The 18505-nt window shown below is 38.3% G+C and overlaps 1 protein-coding gene across 2 annotated transcripts in view; it reads left to right on the top strand.

The window, feature by feature from the left end:
* Positions 1-18505, top strand: part of NAV3 (neuron navigator 3) — a 343145-nt gene that overhangs the window by 172832 nt on the left and 151808 nt on the right. For both annotated transcript variants that reach the window (XM_067559905.1, XM_067559904.1), the window contains exon 9: positions 7407-7522. In XM_067559905.1, the coding sequence (XP_067416006.1) occupies positions 7407-7522 (116 nt within the window). The remainder of the gene's footprint in view (positions 1-7406; positions 7523-18505) is intronic.

Here is an 18505-nt window from a genome sequence, read left to right as displayed (position 1 = left end):
GTCAGTATATTTGCATTTTCTCACTATTAAACATAACTGTTTTCTTAGTTGGCTTCCGCAATGTATGCTCAAGTATGTCTATTAGCTGCTAAAATAGCTCTAAAGGATAATGGGTTGATAAACAAAAATCACCATCCAAAATAACTGTTTTTATACAGTGGTGTCAGCTGGAAGAAATTCCCAACTCCTGCGAATATACAGGGCAGTGTTTGTAAAGTGCTAGGCCAAGCATCAGTGTAATTCTGCAAACCCCTGTAAGATTGTACCAGCTACAACACAAGGGTCCAACCTGTATAGGTTCTCAGCATTGTACCATATGTAAAAAGTAAGTTTTTACTTTGTCTGAGTTACTTGATGGTAACCTCTGAATATCAAACACTATACAATTACAGTGAGTTTCTTTTGGCCAGGTTGACACTAATGCGGATTTAGGGATAATAGGAACTGTTGTAAAGGAGTTTCTTTGTTACATGAGTATGTGTATTTCTTTCAGCAAGGAGTATAATGGTATATTAGCTATCAGTGTAGTGAGTCATGGTTATTAATGTATTGTATGGAAAAGAGAATGTTCCCTTAGGATGTGCTGAAAGGATTTATTACAAGTGGCAGCCTTGAACCCTTGGTGCACAATCTCCTTCTGATGTTATATGTATCCCCCTTAAACAGCAAGGCCTGCAGGCTCATCAGAGATCACCATTTCTCTTCAAAGATTAGAGACCATAGAGGTGAATATGAGGGAATCTAAACTGGTGTGACCTACATTCTTCCAGCCTCCTCAAAACGTAACAACTTAGACTCAAACACAGTTATGAATGTGCAGCTAACAACCCCTTTACACGCCACTGCTGAATTTGTTCCACTGAGTCCAGTTGATCGAAGGGTCCATTTACACTGCTGCTGGGATTGTGTTTCTCGGCATAGGTAGACAGACACATGCTAGGACTGCTCAAATTAGCATGCCAAAAATAGTGTATCTAGTGGTAGCATGGGCAGCAGCTTGGGCAAGCTGATGGAGCACAGATCCAACTGGATCACCTGGATACGTATTCGGACAGTTAGTCTGGGTCACTGTCTATGCTACCCTCAGGTATAGTTTATTTGCCAAATGGCTTGATGAGAGGAATGTAGCATGAAAAGTAATGGGAGGGTCTAGTGGGTGTACAGTTAGTTGAAATAATCTGCGGGCTACTTTAATCTACAATTTTTTACACACTGAGGGGACTAGAAGACAGGTGTAAATTACACCATCTCTGAAATTCAGTGAATTTGGCCATAGAATTTTACTCACCTTCATTAGGTGCTGCTAAGAGTTCAGCTAGAGAAGGGTAGCAAAGTAGCACAATGGAGATACAGTTGCACGGAAGGCAGGAAAGAAAGAGACAACTCTGAAAAGGGAAGGCTTTTAATTTTGCCCCACAATGTGAGAGATTTTACAGTATCATTGCTTACATTTTATATGGGTCATGAGAAGGATAGGTTAATTTCTCTTATTTTAAAATTATTGACTTTACATTTTATTGCCCCAAAATATTAGGTACACAGAATCCCCTCAACATTTTAGAGTGGTGATAATAATAATTTGCATGTCAGAAGGAACCAAAAGCCAAAGTTTATAACCGCTCTTTAGCCAACACCAGACTCAAAAGCTCTCTCTAGTTTTTTTCCAAGTTCACACTGTGCTTACAGGCCCCTGCTTGGTGTTCTTTGCCTCTCCCACGCTTTGTTCTTGTCTGTTCTCGGTTTCCACCGTGGGCGGCGGGTGAAGTTTCCCCTTGGGAGGCTAGCTCCCTGTCCTGCCTCTTCTGCCGGTGGCCCTGCTCGCACTCCCACCCCCAGTCCGCCCCACACCCCATCCCTGGTCCGCCACAGGCCCTACTCCTCCCTGCTGGAGGGACAGCGAGCGGGGGGGACTCACAGGAATTGAGGGATGAGGAGGAGGAGGGATGAGGAGGGATGCACCAAGCAGTGGGTGGGTTGGGGGTTCTTATGGGGAAGGGAGTGAGGGACCCAGTGAGTGGTGGGTGGGGTGGTCTCACGGAGGAAGGGATGGAGGAGAGGGGGGATGCACGCAGTGGGGACCTCTGGAGAGGGAAAGTGGAGTGGAGGAGAGAAGCAGCCAGGCTTAGCCTCCCCTGGCCTATTATACCCACTGCTCATGGTTTACACACATGTGTACACACACACACCTCCCCACGCACACCCCTAACAGAACCCTTTGGCCACATGGTGCTAGTTTCTGGGCAGACTCTATTGGGATTTGTTTTAGTGTTGAACCTTAACTGTCTCTTACAACTATCTTAAATGAATGGCTCGCTCACACATCTGTTTGAACAAGGTTTTAACTCAACTCATAACAAGGTTTTATCCAGCTCATGACAATATGTATGAAGGTAGCTTAATTGCTAAAGGAAGGACTGTCTGGAAAACATTTACATCTCAGCACACTGTCTGGGGTAAGATTTTCAATATTGGTTTAATTAATAAAACAGTTACCAGTTTACTAAAAACTGCTCGCTACTTTTTTTTCCTATTTGGTGGTTCAGACACTTTTCTTACCAGACCACTGTTAGGGGTTTGCAGTTAAATGGGATTTGCACTTCTAAAATAGGTGAAGTATGGGAAGTAGATGCTAAGGAAGGTTAAACCTCAGTAGGCACTCAGAGGTTATTAATTAATGGCACTGGGCTGTTAAGAATATTTGTATTCTAGCAGTAGTATTTTGGGAAGAATCGGGCTACTTACTTTAGCTACAGTTGAGGCTCCTAAAAAATTAAACATTTACCAGTCTGCCGTGTTTGTCAATACTATAGAGTCTCCTGTTTTAAAGATAAGCAACTACTATGCTCATCAACTATAATAGTGAATGCTGAGTTGCACTCATTGTACCAGCTATTTATATATTGGTTATGAACTAGCTTTCAATAGATTGCGGTGCTAAACAAACAGCAACTCGTTTTGTTTGTTTTTTTAATTGGCAACTCACAGTTAGAAAACACACAGGAGTGATTTATCTGATTCTGCCATTTACACTCACTCTTGTGAAATTAAGATGGCAAATTACCAAACTCTTGTGATCACAGCTAGCATTATAACATTGCCCACTATATGTTTTACTTCCAACAAAAACACACCAAGATATTTGAAACAGCTCCCTCTGTACATATCTTTACTTCATGGGGAACAGCCCCGACAGTACTTCCAATGAAGACCTGGCAGGAAAAGAGAAAATAAGAGAGCGGGGAGGTACAGGGAGAAAGATTACAGTAAACTCTTTTGGCTTATTTCACTGTTAAAACTATAGCCCAATACTTCAGTTGCCTGTTGTTTATTACCTAATATTTATTCTTGTTTTATATTTTTGTATAATTGTGATGCTGACCTAACCCTTAGCTCTGTAGTTTTCAAACTAGGGTATGTGAGCTCTCATGAGGGGGTATGTGAGAAAAATCCTGTAATGGTGGACAATGCATCATGTTATCCCTTACAGACCTTCCCTCCCTGTTTTCAGAGGTATATTGTGACCCTATATCAGATGGGGATACGTGGTAAGGGGTACGCAGCCTAAAGAGTTTGAAAACCACTGCCTGAGATCAAATAATCAATAAATCCCACCCAAGACAACTGCACCTCTGGGAGCTGTCAACAGAATTAAAAAAAAAAAAAAAAACAAATATGGAATCTTTTGGAATGTCAAGTGATTAATTAAATTTTAGATGTCATCTGTGATTATCAAAGGGTGGATATTCCATTAAACACAGGAAGTTAATGACTTCGTTAAAGATATTAATTATTATGTGCAGTGGCTCAAATTCTACTCTTAATTACCCTTATACAGCTTCAATTAACCAAAATTCAGTGGGGTTTCACAGATGTAGTTGAGGGCAGAATTTTGCCCTTGTGTTATGTGCTTTTATATAAGGTCAATTGGAGGTAAAAAATCTTTTCCTATTATTATGATTAAGCAGGTTATCCTGTTCTCTGACCGTTGTTTTAATTAACCTTCATTGACAATGTACAGCACTTGAAGATAAGTCAGTGGCAGGCCTTTGACTCACCTGCGATTCCATTTGCTTTCTTTGATCTCAGCACAGAGGTGCAAGTATTATAATTTTGGAGTAATACTGAAGGTTAACGAGCAAGTCATTTAATTTTCTGTGTGCTAGCCTGCAGATGTTGAGCCAAATTAATCCCTAGAGAAGTCACTGGAGTTACACCAAGGATTAGTCTGGTTCCATTGATTTTACTCCTCTCAGTGTACTGGAAAAGACTAATTATTCACAAAGCAGATTGCACCAGTCTTCGCTGCTGAATATATTTATTAGCAACAAGTCCAGCTAAGCATAGAAACATCTGTAGGTCTGATCAGAACCTTATTCAAACTGTCACATCCCATAGACAGGGACAGATTAAAGCAGTCCTAGGCTCTAGGCACACCCACTTTTGAGGTCCCCTCACCCCTCATATCTTGACCCAACCTTAATTTGAGCAATAGTGGCAGGGACCACCCCTACAATAGCTGAGGAGCTCACTACCACTTGTGTTTGGACAGGCTGGGGCCTCCCTCTTCTCCTGTGCACAGGCAGGCAGGGGCCCATCCCAAAAGAAGGATTCAGCCTCCCCCACCCAGGCAGAGAATTCTGTGTATGTCTGTGTGTGCCCACTGTGATCATCCCAACAGAGCCCTGATGGGACATCAGAAGGGAGGGGCCAAACCCTGAGTCTTTACTGGGGTGGTGTCAGCAAGGGCCTCCAGTGTTTCAGAGGCTTGGTCTGCTCTAGTGGTGGTGGGGGGAGGACAAGCATCTCCCCCCCATCCCCTGTAATGGCTGCTGTTTCCCTCTTCTGGAGCAGATACCTTCTTGGCCACCCATTTCCAGAATAAATAGAATGCTTCCACGGCAAGCTGAACTTAAATTCTGCTGCAAGATCCCTGAATTCTGTCATCTTCAGTGGAAATTCTGTAGCAGATTTAGATAACTAAAACAACTGAGGTTTTATTTAATTAAATGTGAAAATGCTGAATACAGTCAGTACAGCAACTTTTGTGTTATTTATTTTGGTAGCAAAACCAAATGATTTTAGATTGTCCTCACACCTTCAGTTTTGAGTCAGATGAATGAGGGCGGGTATTTCACGCCTCTAGGACCTATTGTTTCTGGTGGTCTGCAAACTCAAGAAAACATGAATGTATCATTTACATTTGGTTCTTTTTGTTTGGAAGTTTTTCTTTGCAAAAAATTTTCTAAAAAGAAAATTTCATTTTTAAATTATAGCTTAGGTTAGGATATCATCATGTGGCTTCAGGAAGCAGTAGATATGTGCCTAGTTTTCTATGCCACAATCCAACCTTTCCTGTGAGGTGTGCAAATTTGGTACGGAAATCTTGGGAGTGTCTTTTTTCACAGTATTTCACTACTTCCACTCCTGGTCCCAGCTGGAATCAGGTTTTTGAAGATGAAAGAAAAGACCGGGGGCGGGAGAAGTGTACTATAAATGAAATTTGTCATATTGCTAAGAATGTTTGGGTTGATCTTTAGCAAGAGAATGCTTAGGATGGTTCTCATTTTATCTAACCAGGATTGCCCATGAGTGTAAGAGCTTTTTCACCCCTTCATATCCCAGTTCTGACCATACAGTCTTTCACTACTGAAAGAGATTCCTCATCATCCCTCAGTACCCAGGACTCAATTCTGAAAGACCACAAGTGTAAAATTACCAGGGATGTCAGTGGGAACCTATGGAGATCTTGTAGTATCAATCCCTTAGTGTGTCACAGGAAATAACACCCAAGAATCAAAAATAGTTCATAGGACAGCAATTAGATATTTGCCTCATCACAATTCCCCAGAAGTACAAAAACTGAATATAAAGAGTATGCATGTTGCAAGCTATGTTTATATTTCTGTTTAATACAATTTTAAGTACCATAAAGAGTTAAGAATTCTACTCAAACAGATATGTTTGAGTATTTGTGCATTTAGGTCTGCTCCCTCATTCACTTAAATGAGTTGCTGAATAAATCCATTAGATAAGCAACTTTGAAATAAACATAGCAAAAGAATTGACAAGTTATTTCATAAAAGAAATTACTTTAAAATTGATCCTTAAATTAATCCAGTATTTTTTATCAGTTACTCATTCCTATAAAAAGCATCTTTGCTGGGCTGCCGCACAGAGAAGCTTGTGCTTCCAACAACATGTTGTGGAAATGGAAATTGTAGGAGTCTAGCTGTAATTTTAAGCTTTAAAAATTGGGAAATATATATAAATAGGTTTTACTGAGCCCCTATCAGAAATCAGAGGCAATTAGTGTTTTGGCATGTAATTTATGATTGCCATGCAGTAAGGGTGGGAAAATTGAACCCTAAGTTAGGATTTTTAGAGGGAGTTTTGTATCTTGTTGTAAACTGTTCACATCATTCTATTTTTGTGTTCTTTTTCCACTGATGTAAAACACAGTGATGAACACTAAAAATCATCATATACCAGCAGTTTTTCCATCTTACTTTGGAGACATTGCAGATTTTTCCTAAGAGGCAACTACTGTGGTAACTCTTGGGAAATGTTGACTGTGTAATAGTTTACCACCGTATAATGGCAAAGAAATGTATCCAATACTGTACTCCATAGTGTAACAATGTATTTTTATTACATTTTAATAGTTTCTTATATTTAGTTCACGCATGTTCTCAAGAATATAGACCAATTGTTAGCAATCTAATAGAAACACATCTTTATTTCTGTAACCCAGCATTTCCCAAGAGCTGTGCGGGCGCATGCCTAAGAGTAATATCATGAGAAGGAGCCACATTGCACATAATTTTGAATATTTGGGGATAGATTCTGATTTTGAATAGCCCTAAGCAAGGGATTGTGTATAAACTGTATTACTCCAGGGATTTCACTCTCCTCTTGAGTACTGCTCCATCTACTGCTCACACACCTCTTGAGTAACAATTCACCCCTTTGCTCCCAGGGATAATTTATGCCTATCTTTACCAGCAGTAAGTTACTATGCTTCATGCCCCTCACATATATATATATATAGTTTCTAGCTTAGCTACTCTGCCTATTGAGGTGGGGGTTGGACTGTTCCTTGCCTGTATATTGCCTATCTGTGTCAGGGGAAAAGTAAGCATACAAAGGGTCCTGTTTGTTCCTATACTCCCTGACCTAAGGTCTGGGTTGTTTATGTAGGAGTGTGAAGTCTTGGCTCCCTTGCCCAAGTGGGTAGTTTATGTCAGAATGTAGCACAATGTAATTAGGGTAGAATGTGGCATTCCTGATTATTTTCACTATCTGCCTTCTGTTGAGAATAATACAGTGCAAAAAGGTGCCCTGAATTAACATTTACCATTGCTGTGTGCATAACAGATGTAATAATGAGTCTTCTTGGTTGATTTCAGAACACACTCAGAAAATGACAGTACCTCTTTACCACCTGCTGACTCTTGCACCAGTCCTACTAAAATGGATTTATCATACAGTAAGACTGCCAAACAGTGCCTAGAGGAGATATCTGGTGAGTAGTGTGTGGGGATGTTACATTTGAATAGGAATATACATATATATATATATATATATATATATGAAAATTATATTTCTTTGTTTACATAGCTCTCCTACTAATAGCTCAGTAATGGTTTAAAATAATACCTTGGATCTCTATTCATTGTATTAAATATGCAGAAAAAGGGAATCAGATGCTGTTAGCACTTCAACTGGAAATTCTTTTATCTAAGCTCTTTCACTTAGAATATCCTTTTCATCATTTTGCAGAATGTGGAGTGTTCATAAATTAGGATTTCATGACATTATTATTGTCAGTATCATACTGAATGCTCTATGAGGAACCTTGAGAATGTCTGACACTGCACTGCATTTAGGAGAATGAGAGCAAATTAAAATGTCAGAAGCTGAAGTGTTAATAAGATAACATTTTTACTTCTGTAAGTGAATCTGGATTCAGAAAAAGGGAGCATATGAACAAATCCTTACAGTTGTTCTAGCCCATGGTCCACTCAGCAAGGTTCTATCATGGAGTTCCGTCTAGATATGGGTTCAACTCCTTACTAGATTACAATTGCACAAATGAGTTTATATATTTTTTCAAGACTACAGGTCAGATCATCAGATCTTGTACATTGACATAGTCCTTTGATGTCAATGGAGCTATGACAATTTACATCAGCTGAGGATCTAGCTATAAATCTAGCTCTCAATGGACACAAAACAAAGTGTGTCACAACTGAGTTTCTCATCAGGACTGAATTGCATAGAAGAGCTGTGGGGGAATACTTTCAAAGGCCTGCTTGTCTGATCTGTGGTTTCCTTTTTTACTCTGTATTTCTACTTTCAAGCTCACTTTTATGAACATAAAGGTGAAATTCTGGCCCATTAAAGTCAACTGGAGTTTTGCCATTTTGCCCCAAATTTTGAAAAATCAAACAAAAGTTAAAAAACACATCTGGTTTTTCTCACTCAAGATATAATTTGTTTAAAGGAAGTCATTTGACCCGCATAAATCTAAAATATTATCACAATTAAAAAGGATGATCTAATTGTCCCAGTTTTGTCAGACTGCTTTGGCATCTGGCCTGATTCATATTAAAACTGAGATTTTGTCTTGTTTCAGTATAGTTAACTGACTCTGTCTCAGTTTTTCTTCGAATGTCCCCAACCTGACACCCTTCACTTGCCAAATTCTTGATCAATTTTTGACACGTAGCCCAATCTGTAACCTAGTTAAGTGTTCCCTCTAGGTTCCAGTTAGACATATATTATCATGAAAACTTCTTGAAGAGGGAAAATTCATTCTACATTAGTTAATCTTTATCTTTCCTAATAGCAGATACATGGCTTATTGATCTTATTGTAGGCATAACAATTAAAAACTGATGCATCTAAATAGGTTTAAATATTACAAAGGATGTTTCAAGGAATTATGGTAAAAAATCACTTTTGTGCCTGCTGAAATGATCCTATAGGATAGCAGGCATTCAGTCCTTTTACTGTTCAGTACAGAAGTGAAAAATGCAACAAGAACAAAAACAACAAAAAAGAAAAAATGTCAAATGGTCACTGAAGAGACATCAGAGATGTTTCTGATCTTATTATTCAGGCTCTGTCATTAGCAGCAGACTGCCACAATAGGCAGCATGGCTGCACCACTGAGAGTATGGCCATTGGCTCACTGTAAATTGGGCATACAGATGTGTGTCACTCATAATTGGCAGTTAGAGATATGAGGAATGGCTGGATCAAATAACCACCCTGTTCAGCAAATGTCACTATATATGAGCTGAATATTATATGGAATCTATTCATGTGCTGGCTATTCAGGAGACTGTTCTAGGACGAGCTAGGACAGGGTAAGAGAGAGATTTCCAAGATCCCAAGTATGTTCCAGCCACTCAGTGGGCTCATCATCCAGCTAGAGATGTCATTTGTACCAAGAACACATGCAAGGATGATTTTTGTGATATGGACTCTTATGCTTAAGTAGTTGGGGAGAGCAATAATGAGGTTTTTTTGTCTTTCCATTACCTTTCTCTATTACATTCTATTCAGGTTCTTATTCTGTGCCTATTACCATGTTACCTGAGCCCCAGGCTTGTTTTATTTCCTGAGTGGCTTGATACCCAAACACACGAGCCAGAAGTACAGTTAGTCAAAAAGGATCTACTCCTGCGAGGTGCTGAGCATCCCCTGTAAAATGATTTAGACAAAGGGAATTGAGGTCATTCAGCCACACACAGGACTGGGTCCAGAAAGCTCTGTTCCATTTGCATTATATTTGTTTCCTTTGTCATTCTGGTCTTTATTATTGCTTTTAAAGTGTCAAGTGCTTACTGGGTATTTTACAATGCAAATAGAAAGACTAGGTCCCCAGCTCAAAGTTCTTACAAGTCTAAAGGCCTGATTCCACCAAGACTTATGTATGTGCTTAACTTTATCCACTTCATGCACCAAGGACTTCAGTAAGACTGCTTGTTGTGCATACAAAAGGTGATGTGAGATAGGTCCAAATGTACTAAGAATTAATTAAGTTTAGCATGTTGTTCTAATTTTGTGGGTTTTGTAGCTCAGTTATATAATTCATTAAAAAGGGCCAAACTATGCACTCAAACATCAATGAAAGTTGTGTGTGCTTATCTGAGAACAGAATTTGTCCATAGAGTATCGCATTTTTAAATCCTTTTTAAGATTCCTTTGTATGAGCTGCATTCTAAAAAATAAGATGTATTATTACTATAACCATGGGGTTGGGAAAATTCACTATTCTTGTCCTCATTAAAAATGACACTTCCATCTTTAGGGTGGGGAGTACTTTAGATTGTAATGTAATTGAGGAATATAATATAGCAATATTTGCTGCCTCAGAACCTCCTAATGTTATTTCTATTATACAGTCTGTGCTTGTTCAAGGTTTTAGTTGTGTTTCTTTGTTTCCATTTATAATTTTTTAATATTTAAAATGGGAGAATGAGCTTTAGAAGACTATATTTCAAGTAAATAAACCTGGGATTCTTCTATATTGCAGTTTTAGATATTGTCACATTACAGAGGTACATGGTAAATCAGAGGGTAGGTTAAAATCATCATAACAAAGAGAGGGTTATAATAATTCAGAGTTCTTTGTGCTGTGCATTCATCCCAAGGTAAACGTGTACATCTGATGTATTGTAGGGGATGATGGTTGTAATCTGGGCACCTAAGACCGGGGTCTTATGGAAAAAAATAGTATGTGATCATGTAATAAATGTCGGTAGTACAATACATATGCACAGAAAGAGACGAGTTAAGATTGCAGAGGAAACCTGAGTTGTAACATATCTAACATTTGAGTGTTTGGCTTTGCTACCTTAATAACATTTCTAAAGTAGTTTTTGGTTTTTATTTATTTATTTTTGGGGGGTTGTGTGCGCACTTGCACGCGCGCGCACACACACAAATAATAAAATAGGTGTATATCAAGTTCACACATTTCCAGGGCCCCCACATGGGGCGGGGGGGGGAAAGGGTACACTTTACTGGTGCCTGGAGGCCCTGGGGGGGGCCCGGCCTAGGTTGCAACCCCCATGGGTATGTGTGTGGGAGAGGGTCTGTGTTACAAGTTTGTACTGGACCTGAAAAAATTATGCTTGGGCCCTGCACTTTTCTGCTGCCAGGTAGCTCTTGTTCCCGACTGAAGCATACACAGTAGCTGGCTGGAGGACTAACTGCATTTCTCAGATTTCACACCCTTATAGATGATGTGTGGGCAAGCCCATTAACTCTACTGAGTAGTATGGAGGAATCCTGCCCTACTGCTTACAAAGATGAACAAGACACTACCTTCTTCTCCCCATTGCACAGCAAGGCTGCAGTAATTTGAAGCAATTGAAAATAGTCCTTTGGCCGCCAACATCATGCAAATAGAAGAGTGTTCATTGCTGGAATTCTCTCTCTCCCCCTTTTGGGAGGGTGGGAGGGAGTGGAGAAGGGCAGGATTTCCCTTAGTTCATTTCATTTTGAGCATCTTCCTTCCTGTGCACTCTGTGTCTAGAGGGGTCCAGCAGTGATTTAGTTTTCAAAGTGATCATCACTTTAACCCCATTAGATTTCATTTTTCATTTTATTTTTGGTTTGTTGGAGTCCCCCAGGAAAAACACACCTTCCATTTTGTTTTTAGGAGATATATTTTTATCTAGCCTACCTTCAGTAACAGCTGTAAAGTGAGAGGATGAAAAGCAAATACTGCACTGGGGCTATTCTTAATGCCCATCTATTACTAAAATAGAAAGTCTGCAAATAATCTGTCCTTGTGTATCATTAATTCCTAGGGTTTCCCACAATACAGTGTATTACAGGTGTATCATGAATCAATGTATTATGTAACGTTTCTATAGCTATATTTTGACATTTCTGCACAGTGTTTGTCCAAATTGATTGCTTCTGGGTAAAAGTCTGTCTTTTAAAGATGGGATAAAATTCTTCTTTAGTGCTAATTTTCTGTTCAAGTGTCTTAATTCTTAATACAAGTATTTTTTTCCCCACTGGGAGAAGATTATATTTTAAATGTTAGTGTCCTTGCATGGGTGTCATTTCTTTATATGTGTAAAAGTAACATTTAGCTCTTGTGAACTTTGTTTCAAACTTGAAATTGGGTATCTTTGTAAGAAAATTGTATTCTTTCCATAGAGTGTTCCATTTAATAGGCTCCTTTTGAAGGGTTGTGAAGCCTTGATTTTTATCAAAGCTTTATAATTCCATAGCAGCTGCTGAATCCCAAGATTTTTTATTGAAGGATGACATGAAATCTTTCACTTTATAAATCACTGCCACACAGTGGGTGGGTAGCATAAGGTTCCATTCTTTAGTTTCTTTATCCTTTTAAATTATATTTATTCATTTACAGCAGAAATTGCAAGATTCAAGAGCCATTTGCAAATCTGCTTTTTAACAGCCTGCAAAAGGAGTAGCAGGGAGAAGGAAGAAATAGCTTCTCATTCGTACCTTCCAGGGAGAAAAATAGCATGTGTGTGAGCTAGGGCTAATAATGTGGCAGCCCATTCAGGTGAAACTATGTCTTAAAACCTGTGGCATTTTAAACTGGACAGAGGCTTCTGTGTCTCCGGTTTAATTCACCAGGATGTTTGCTGCCATGGCAGCCAGCAGCATCCACTGCAGTAGCAGAGAAGAGTCATAGATCTGGGAATGCAGGTTGAATACTAAAATGTGAGGAGGCTTGTGCAGAGCTTTGCTTCAGTGGTTAATTTTGGCTGTTATTGAGCTCTGACGTGTAGGCTGTACTTGCAGCTCAGTGTCAGCCCATCTAAAGTAAAGAGCTGAGCATTGGGATCCGTCATGATGTGGTGAGAGGAAATAAAGCACCCGACAGTGCTTGCGCTGTACTTTGGATTTTAGAACACAGCAGCTGTAGAGAGAGAGAGAGAGATGCAGGCCCATCGTTCTGATGAGACTGGTGATTGGATGAAGAGGAGAAAACTCAGTTGGGTTTTGGGATTACTTCTGTGTGGGAGCAGAGTGTTTGATCAACTCTCTTCTGCCTGAGAGAAATTCAAGTAAAAATGCCTGTAAGTATTGCAGATTAAAGTGGCTTAGCCCAAGCAGTAGTGTAAATTTAGAGAAAATGACTGTGCCTGTCTAGTCAGCTACAGCACATAAACTGGATGCTTGAGCTTTGCTTTTCATTACAAGTGCAGAGATGTGCTACATGGTGTGTGCATTGTACAGTGCTGAACGGGTCACGTCTGAGACGGACTTAAAGAGCTGAGCTACTGTAAATCTCGGAATATGAAATCTAACTGAGGCGAAGCTTTAGCAGTAAGGATGCAACGACCTGCTGAATTATCAGTCTTTAAAGGCAAGGATGTTAGAAGGGGGAATGCTCGTCTTCAGAAACAGAAGTCTTTGACCAACCTTACACTCATAAGTGAAGGGGAGAAGAGACGATACTCATGCAGGGAGAACTGGTTTGGAAATGCCTCCAAGTCTAGCCAGAGTTATCGTCGGAGAGAGACAGAAGTTGGAGATAGAATCTCAGTGTCAAAGTTGCTCTCGCAGTCGGTGCACTCTCTTTACCATCCCAGCAGTGCAACCCCCCAGGAAACTGAAGTTCTCCCACCTGCTAGAAGCAATAAGTCAAGTAGAAGATTTGGAGGCCAGTCTCTAGATGAAGGTTTTCAGGTTGGTAATGAGGAAAGGGGCAAATCAGATGATGAACATGTGCCCTGCAAGTCAAATTTCACTAGCAAGAACTGGGCAGAGGAAGAGGAAGAAGGCTGCCTCCGTGAAGGGACCGCACAGCTGGATGAGGATGTCATAATGACAATGCTGGGGGACCTAGAACAAGTACTTTACACTGATATATTAGGTAAGTTAACTTCTGTTTAACACAAGAAAGGGCAGAGAGTTACATAAGTGTTTAGAATATATCTGCATTGAGCAGACTTCTGTTGTTGACAGTAATATTGTGAGACAGAATTGGGTTTATTTGTAGTAGTATGTAAAATTGAGTTTTAGAGTATTCCTCTCTTGCTAGCCTCCTTTAGCTTTAAAGACTGTAGTAAATGAAGACCAGTTTCTAAATCTTTTTTGATAGGTACATTAGCAGCAATACAGTATGTAAATAATTGAGCACAGCTTTCTTAGCTCTTTAAAAATAAAGTGAAACATGTGTTACCAGTTTATTAATACATATTTTATTTCATTTTTAATAACTTTCCTTCTCATTAATGTAAAATTAGGCACCTTGGATTCTTAACAAGGATTGTTTTATGTAGGCAATTTCATGGCCTACTTATGACTTTATCCTCACATTTCCCCTTCTCCCTGCAGATAATCTCATCCATAAACATGGAATTTGCACAGAATTGTGGGTGCCAAAGCTTCACATTCTAGCTACATCAGTACATGATAGTAAGCATCTAAATTTCACAGCCATAGGTACTTCAAAAAGCTTCTGTGCTGCTGGTATTACTTTTCATCTCATTCCTTGAAAGGGTGGGTTGTTCAAAGTGTTAATTTCAGAAGCTTTCTGTAGGAAAATGGTTGAAAATATGCTTCCTTTGCCAAGTTTATATAGCATGTATCTAGTCTGTATGTTTCCTAGTGGTACTTTACACTGAGGTGCCAGGTTTGACTTTTGCATGGAGATTAGGAAGCAGGTAGTTAAGAAATCTGAATTGTACATCTGACTCTGCCACTGCACTTCTGTGAGCTTTCCTTTCCCCATCTGTAAAATGGGGATAATTATACCTTCCTTTGTAAAGTGCTTTGAGATCTAAGGATGAAAAATTCTACATGGGAGCTTATTATTATTACTATTAGCTGGAAATACTTTGATGAAAGGCCCTATATATGTGAAATTATTATTTTATTGTTATCTGCTTCAGGCATTAATTATAGCCAGCACATAAATTCTGAAGTGATCGTTATCAGGGTTATTGATTAAGCTGTTAAAGATAAACATCACAAATGGGAGTCTAAAAGTTTAACATACCTGAACAGTGACTTTGAAAAATGATCATTTTGATTGTTTGTGTTTGTATCTCATGCAGGAGACAGAGAGAGCTGTAGATATTTTTAGAGAGAATCCATGAAGGTTTAGTGTGCTATAAAGCTGTTATATGCAAGAGTTTTTAATGTCTGCATTAATCATGAGTGGTGAAGCCTTGAATGAATGAAGCAGGTCACTCCAGATGAGTGCCAATAAAACCTTTATACTACACCCTCATGTAATCTGTTCATAGCATGCCAGACTCTTTGCAGAAAAAAATCTTAGAACTCTTTTGATGGAGTATTAATATTTTTAATGATTCTATTTTTCTTTTTTCCTACTTTTAAGCTATTAGCCTTTAGTGACATGAGCTAACCAGTAAACACCTAAGAGGAAAGAAATTAAAACTAATACATTTTAGAAACCTCTAGAAATAATACAAAATAGCTTTTCTTTATATAATAATGTTATGATTTCACGGTCAAACATCTCCTAATCTGTTTGTGTTAGAAACAAAGAGCCTTATGCCATGAAAATGAGGAATTCTTTAGTTTCTAATGGGCACTTCTACTTTTGAGAGATGGCAGGAGAATAGACTTTAAACATGTCATTTTTCCAGCACAGATTATTGCCAGTCTGGAATGTTGGACAGTATAATTTTGGAGGAGAAACTGTGTTTGAGGGAAACAATTGTTGGCCCCAATTGAGGATCAAGATTCCATTATAATACGGTCTGTATATACACAATAAAAAAAAACAGTCCCTGCCAAAGGATCTTATATTCTAAATGCACGACAAGGGTCTGTTGTCCAGATAGAGACAAACAAACAAGGGAAGGAAGTAAATAAAGTAACAGTGAATATTAAATATAGAAAATATTAGCAATAATGTTAAAATAACTACACACGCATGCACACCCTCCCCCCAAGAAAAACATTGCAATTTTAAAATTCAAAGGTTTTAGCATAAGGAAGCAAATAATTAAGGTACATAAATATTCAGACATCCTCCATCCCTCAAATAAATATACACATGTAAAGTATGCATATTCCACATTCTAAAAACAACCTTAACCCTCACACCCTTAAGCCCTACCTCAGACTATAGACCAGGAAATCCTCCTACACCATTCCATTACCTATGATGTAAATGTCCAACATGGGCTACAAACCTTTACAAATGAACAAGATCCACAGTCCCAAATTGCCTTTCCAGTAAATAGGGCAATTTTAAGATCAAAACAATTTAGGGGTGGAGTTAAAACTGAGTTTATTATGGAATCTTATTGCAACCTTAACTAACGAGCAATAATTGTTGGTTAATAACACACATATGCAAGCCATATATATATATATATTTTTTCCAACTTTTGCCAAATGATACCTTACAGCTTCCACACTTGCTTCCCTTTCATTCCTAAATAAATGGAAAACTGTGGTGTCCTAGATATCATTGTGTGGTAACTGTTGGTGGATATTGACTTCTTAATTATGATCGCTGTATGCATGTATATCAACAGAGGTGATTCTGGTGACTTGAGGGATACAGGCAGAGGAAAATAGCATACGAAATTATACATTCTTTGACTGAGTGGGAGGTGTGTGTACTTTTTTTTAACAAGAGGTCTTATTGTATCCTCAGCTATTGTCAGAAGCTAAATAGCATTTGTGGCCAAACATTGTTTTTTCCTCTGTGCCTTGCTAGCAGATTGTGTCAATTCCAGCCTTAGACTGTCCTCCTTACAGTTTATGCATTCCTTCATCACCTGCAAATTGATTATCGGATTAATTTAACCCCCTTTTTCCTATCTAGATTTCTGCTGCCAAAATAATCTTTCTCATTCATTGTTTCAGCCAGGTTGCACACCCCCTTTGAGTCTTTTTGCTGACTCCTCATTGCGTGCTGTGTCTTGCCTTGAAAGGTGTACTTCAAGATCTCATGGCCCCTGTCTATATTATGACAACTGCTCATTGGAAAATGAAATTTCTGTTCCACTGAAAATTCCAACATTTAAAAAAAAACACATTCCAAATTGCAATGAAAAGTCAAATTCTTGAAGTTTCCTGTGGTACAGAAATTCTGAAAGTTTTCTATTTGGAAACAGCAAAACATTTAATTTTGATGGAGGTAATTTTTTTCATTTTGATAAAATTGAAACAGCATAATATTATATTAAATCTATCATAATATAAACTTAAGATTCATATTTTCATACAATATAAAAGTGAAAACGACATTGTCAGAATGGAACAAAAAAGCTGAAAGGATTTGTTTCTAAATTTTCCAGCAAAAATATTGGTGCATTTCATACTATCCCACAAAATATTTCAGTTTTGATTAAATTGTCTTATACAATGAAAAATTGTTCCACCAAATTTTTTTGATGAGCTCTAATAATACTTAGTTTACCCTTGCCTTTCTCTCTACTATTCTGCTCTACCAGTGACACAACCCTTTCCTTCTATCACAGACATCTCTATGCATTCTTGCATACTGCTTCTTATAGTTAGCATGCTCTCCCCAAATTTCTTCTTCAACTGTTGTCATATTTAGATCTTACCTATAAATTTACCTACAGGACATGAGGGGGAGGAAAGGTAGCAACAACACAAAAAAAAAAACCCAGCACTATGAAGAAATGTATATGCCTTACTGAGAAAACATGATATTCTCTTATTATCACCCAGTCCTTTCTCTCTCCCTGGTGTTTCTAATCTTCTCTTTTGTGTTTGAATTCAGATTCACAAAGTGTTCTCCTGTACTCAGCAAATATGAGATCAGAGTACAAGCAGTTTCTTAATATCTCCAGAATCCCGAGATGGAATTACAACTTTAATTTGTGTATGTCTGAGAAATGCTAAAATTTAGAGCAAAATAATATTAGTCTATTTTGAAAGGATTTTACAGTTTCGTTACTGATGAGAACATTGGTAATACACTAACTAAATTGGGGTTAATCAAGGAATGTGCAAGGACATAAAGTGATCAATCATGGAGGTCAGGAAGGAATATTTTCACCTGTTTGTTCAGAATTGTACAAATTGCTAGGAGATTTATGTCTACCCTCCTCACCTCCTCTCTGAAGCATCGCATATGGGATACTGTCGGAGGCAGCATTCTGGGCTTGACAAACCAGTGGTTTGATAGAATCTGTAATACTTTGTCATTTAATACCACACTGTTCCCAAAAAAAAAAAAAAAAAAATGCAAATATGTGGTAGTTAATTGATATTAAAATAAACAAAAACTGCTAGATCAAATATACCATTTAAAAAAATTAATATCTGATTTTTTCTTGGATGGCTTTCAGATATTTATTAGGTAAATTTTCTTATTATTATATACTTATTTGATATTGTTCATTAGACTTTTACATTGTTCATGGGTCACACAGCATTTCACCGTGTGCATTTTATTTTTGTGGGTTTATTATTTTTTTCTGTATAGTGAAAAATGGTGGGTTTGATGCAGGAACTTCTGAGTGAAACTGTATGGATGGCC

The sequence above is a fragment of the Emydura macquarii genome, unplaced genomic scaffold, assembly GCF_026122565.2.
Source record: "Emydura macquarii macquarii isolate MOO-44397 ecotype Brisbane River unplaced genomic scaffold, CSIRO-AGI_Emac_v2 contig_2205, whole genome shotgun sequence".
Classification (NCBI taxonomy): Eukaryota; Metazoa; Chordata; order Testudines; family Chelidae; genus Emydura; species Emydura macquarii.
This window is presented reverse-complemented; position numbering and strand designations above follow the sequence as displayed.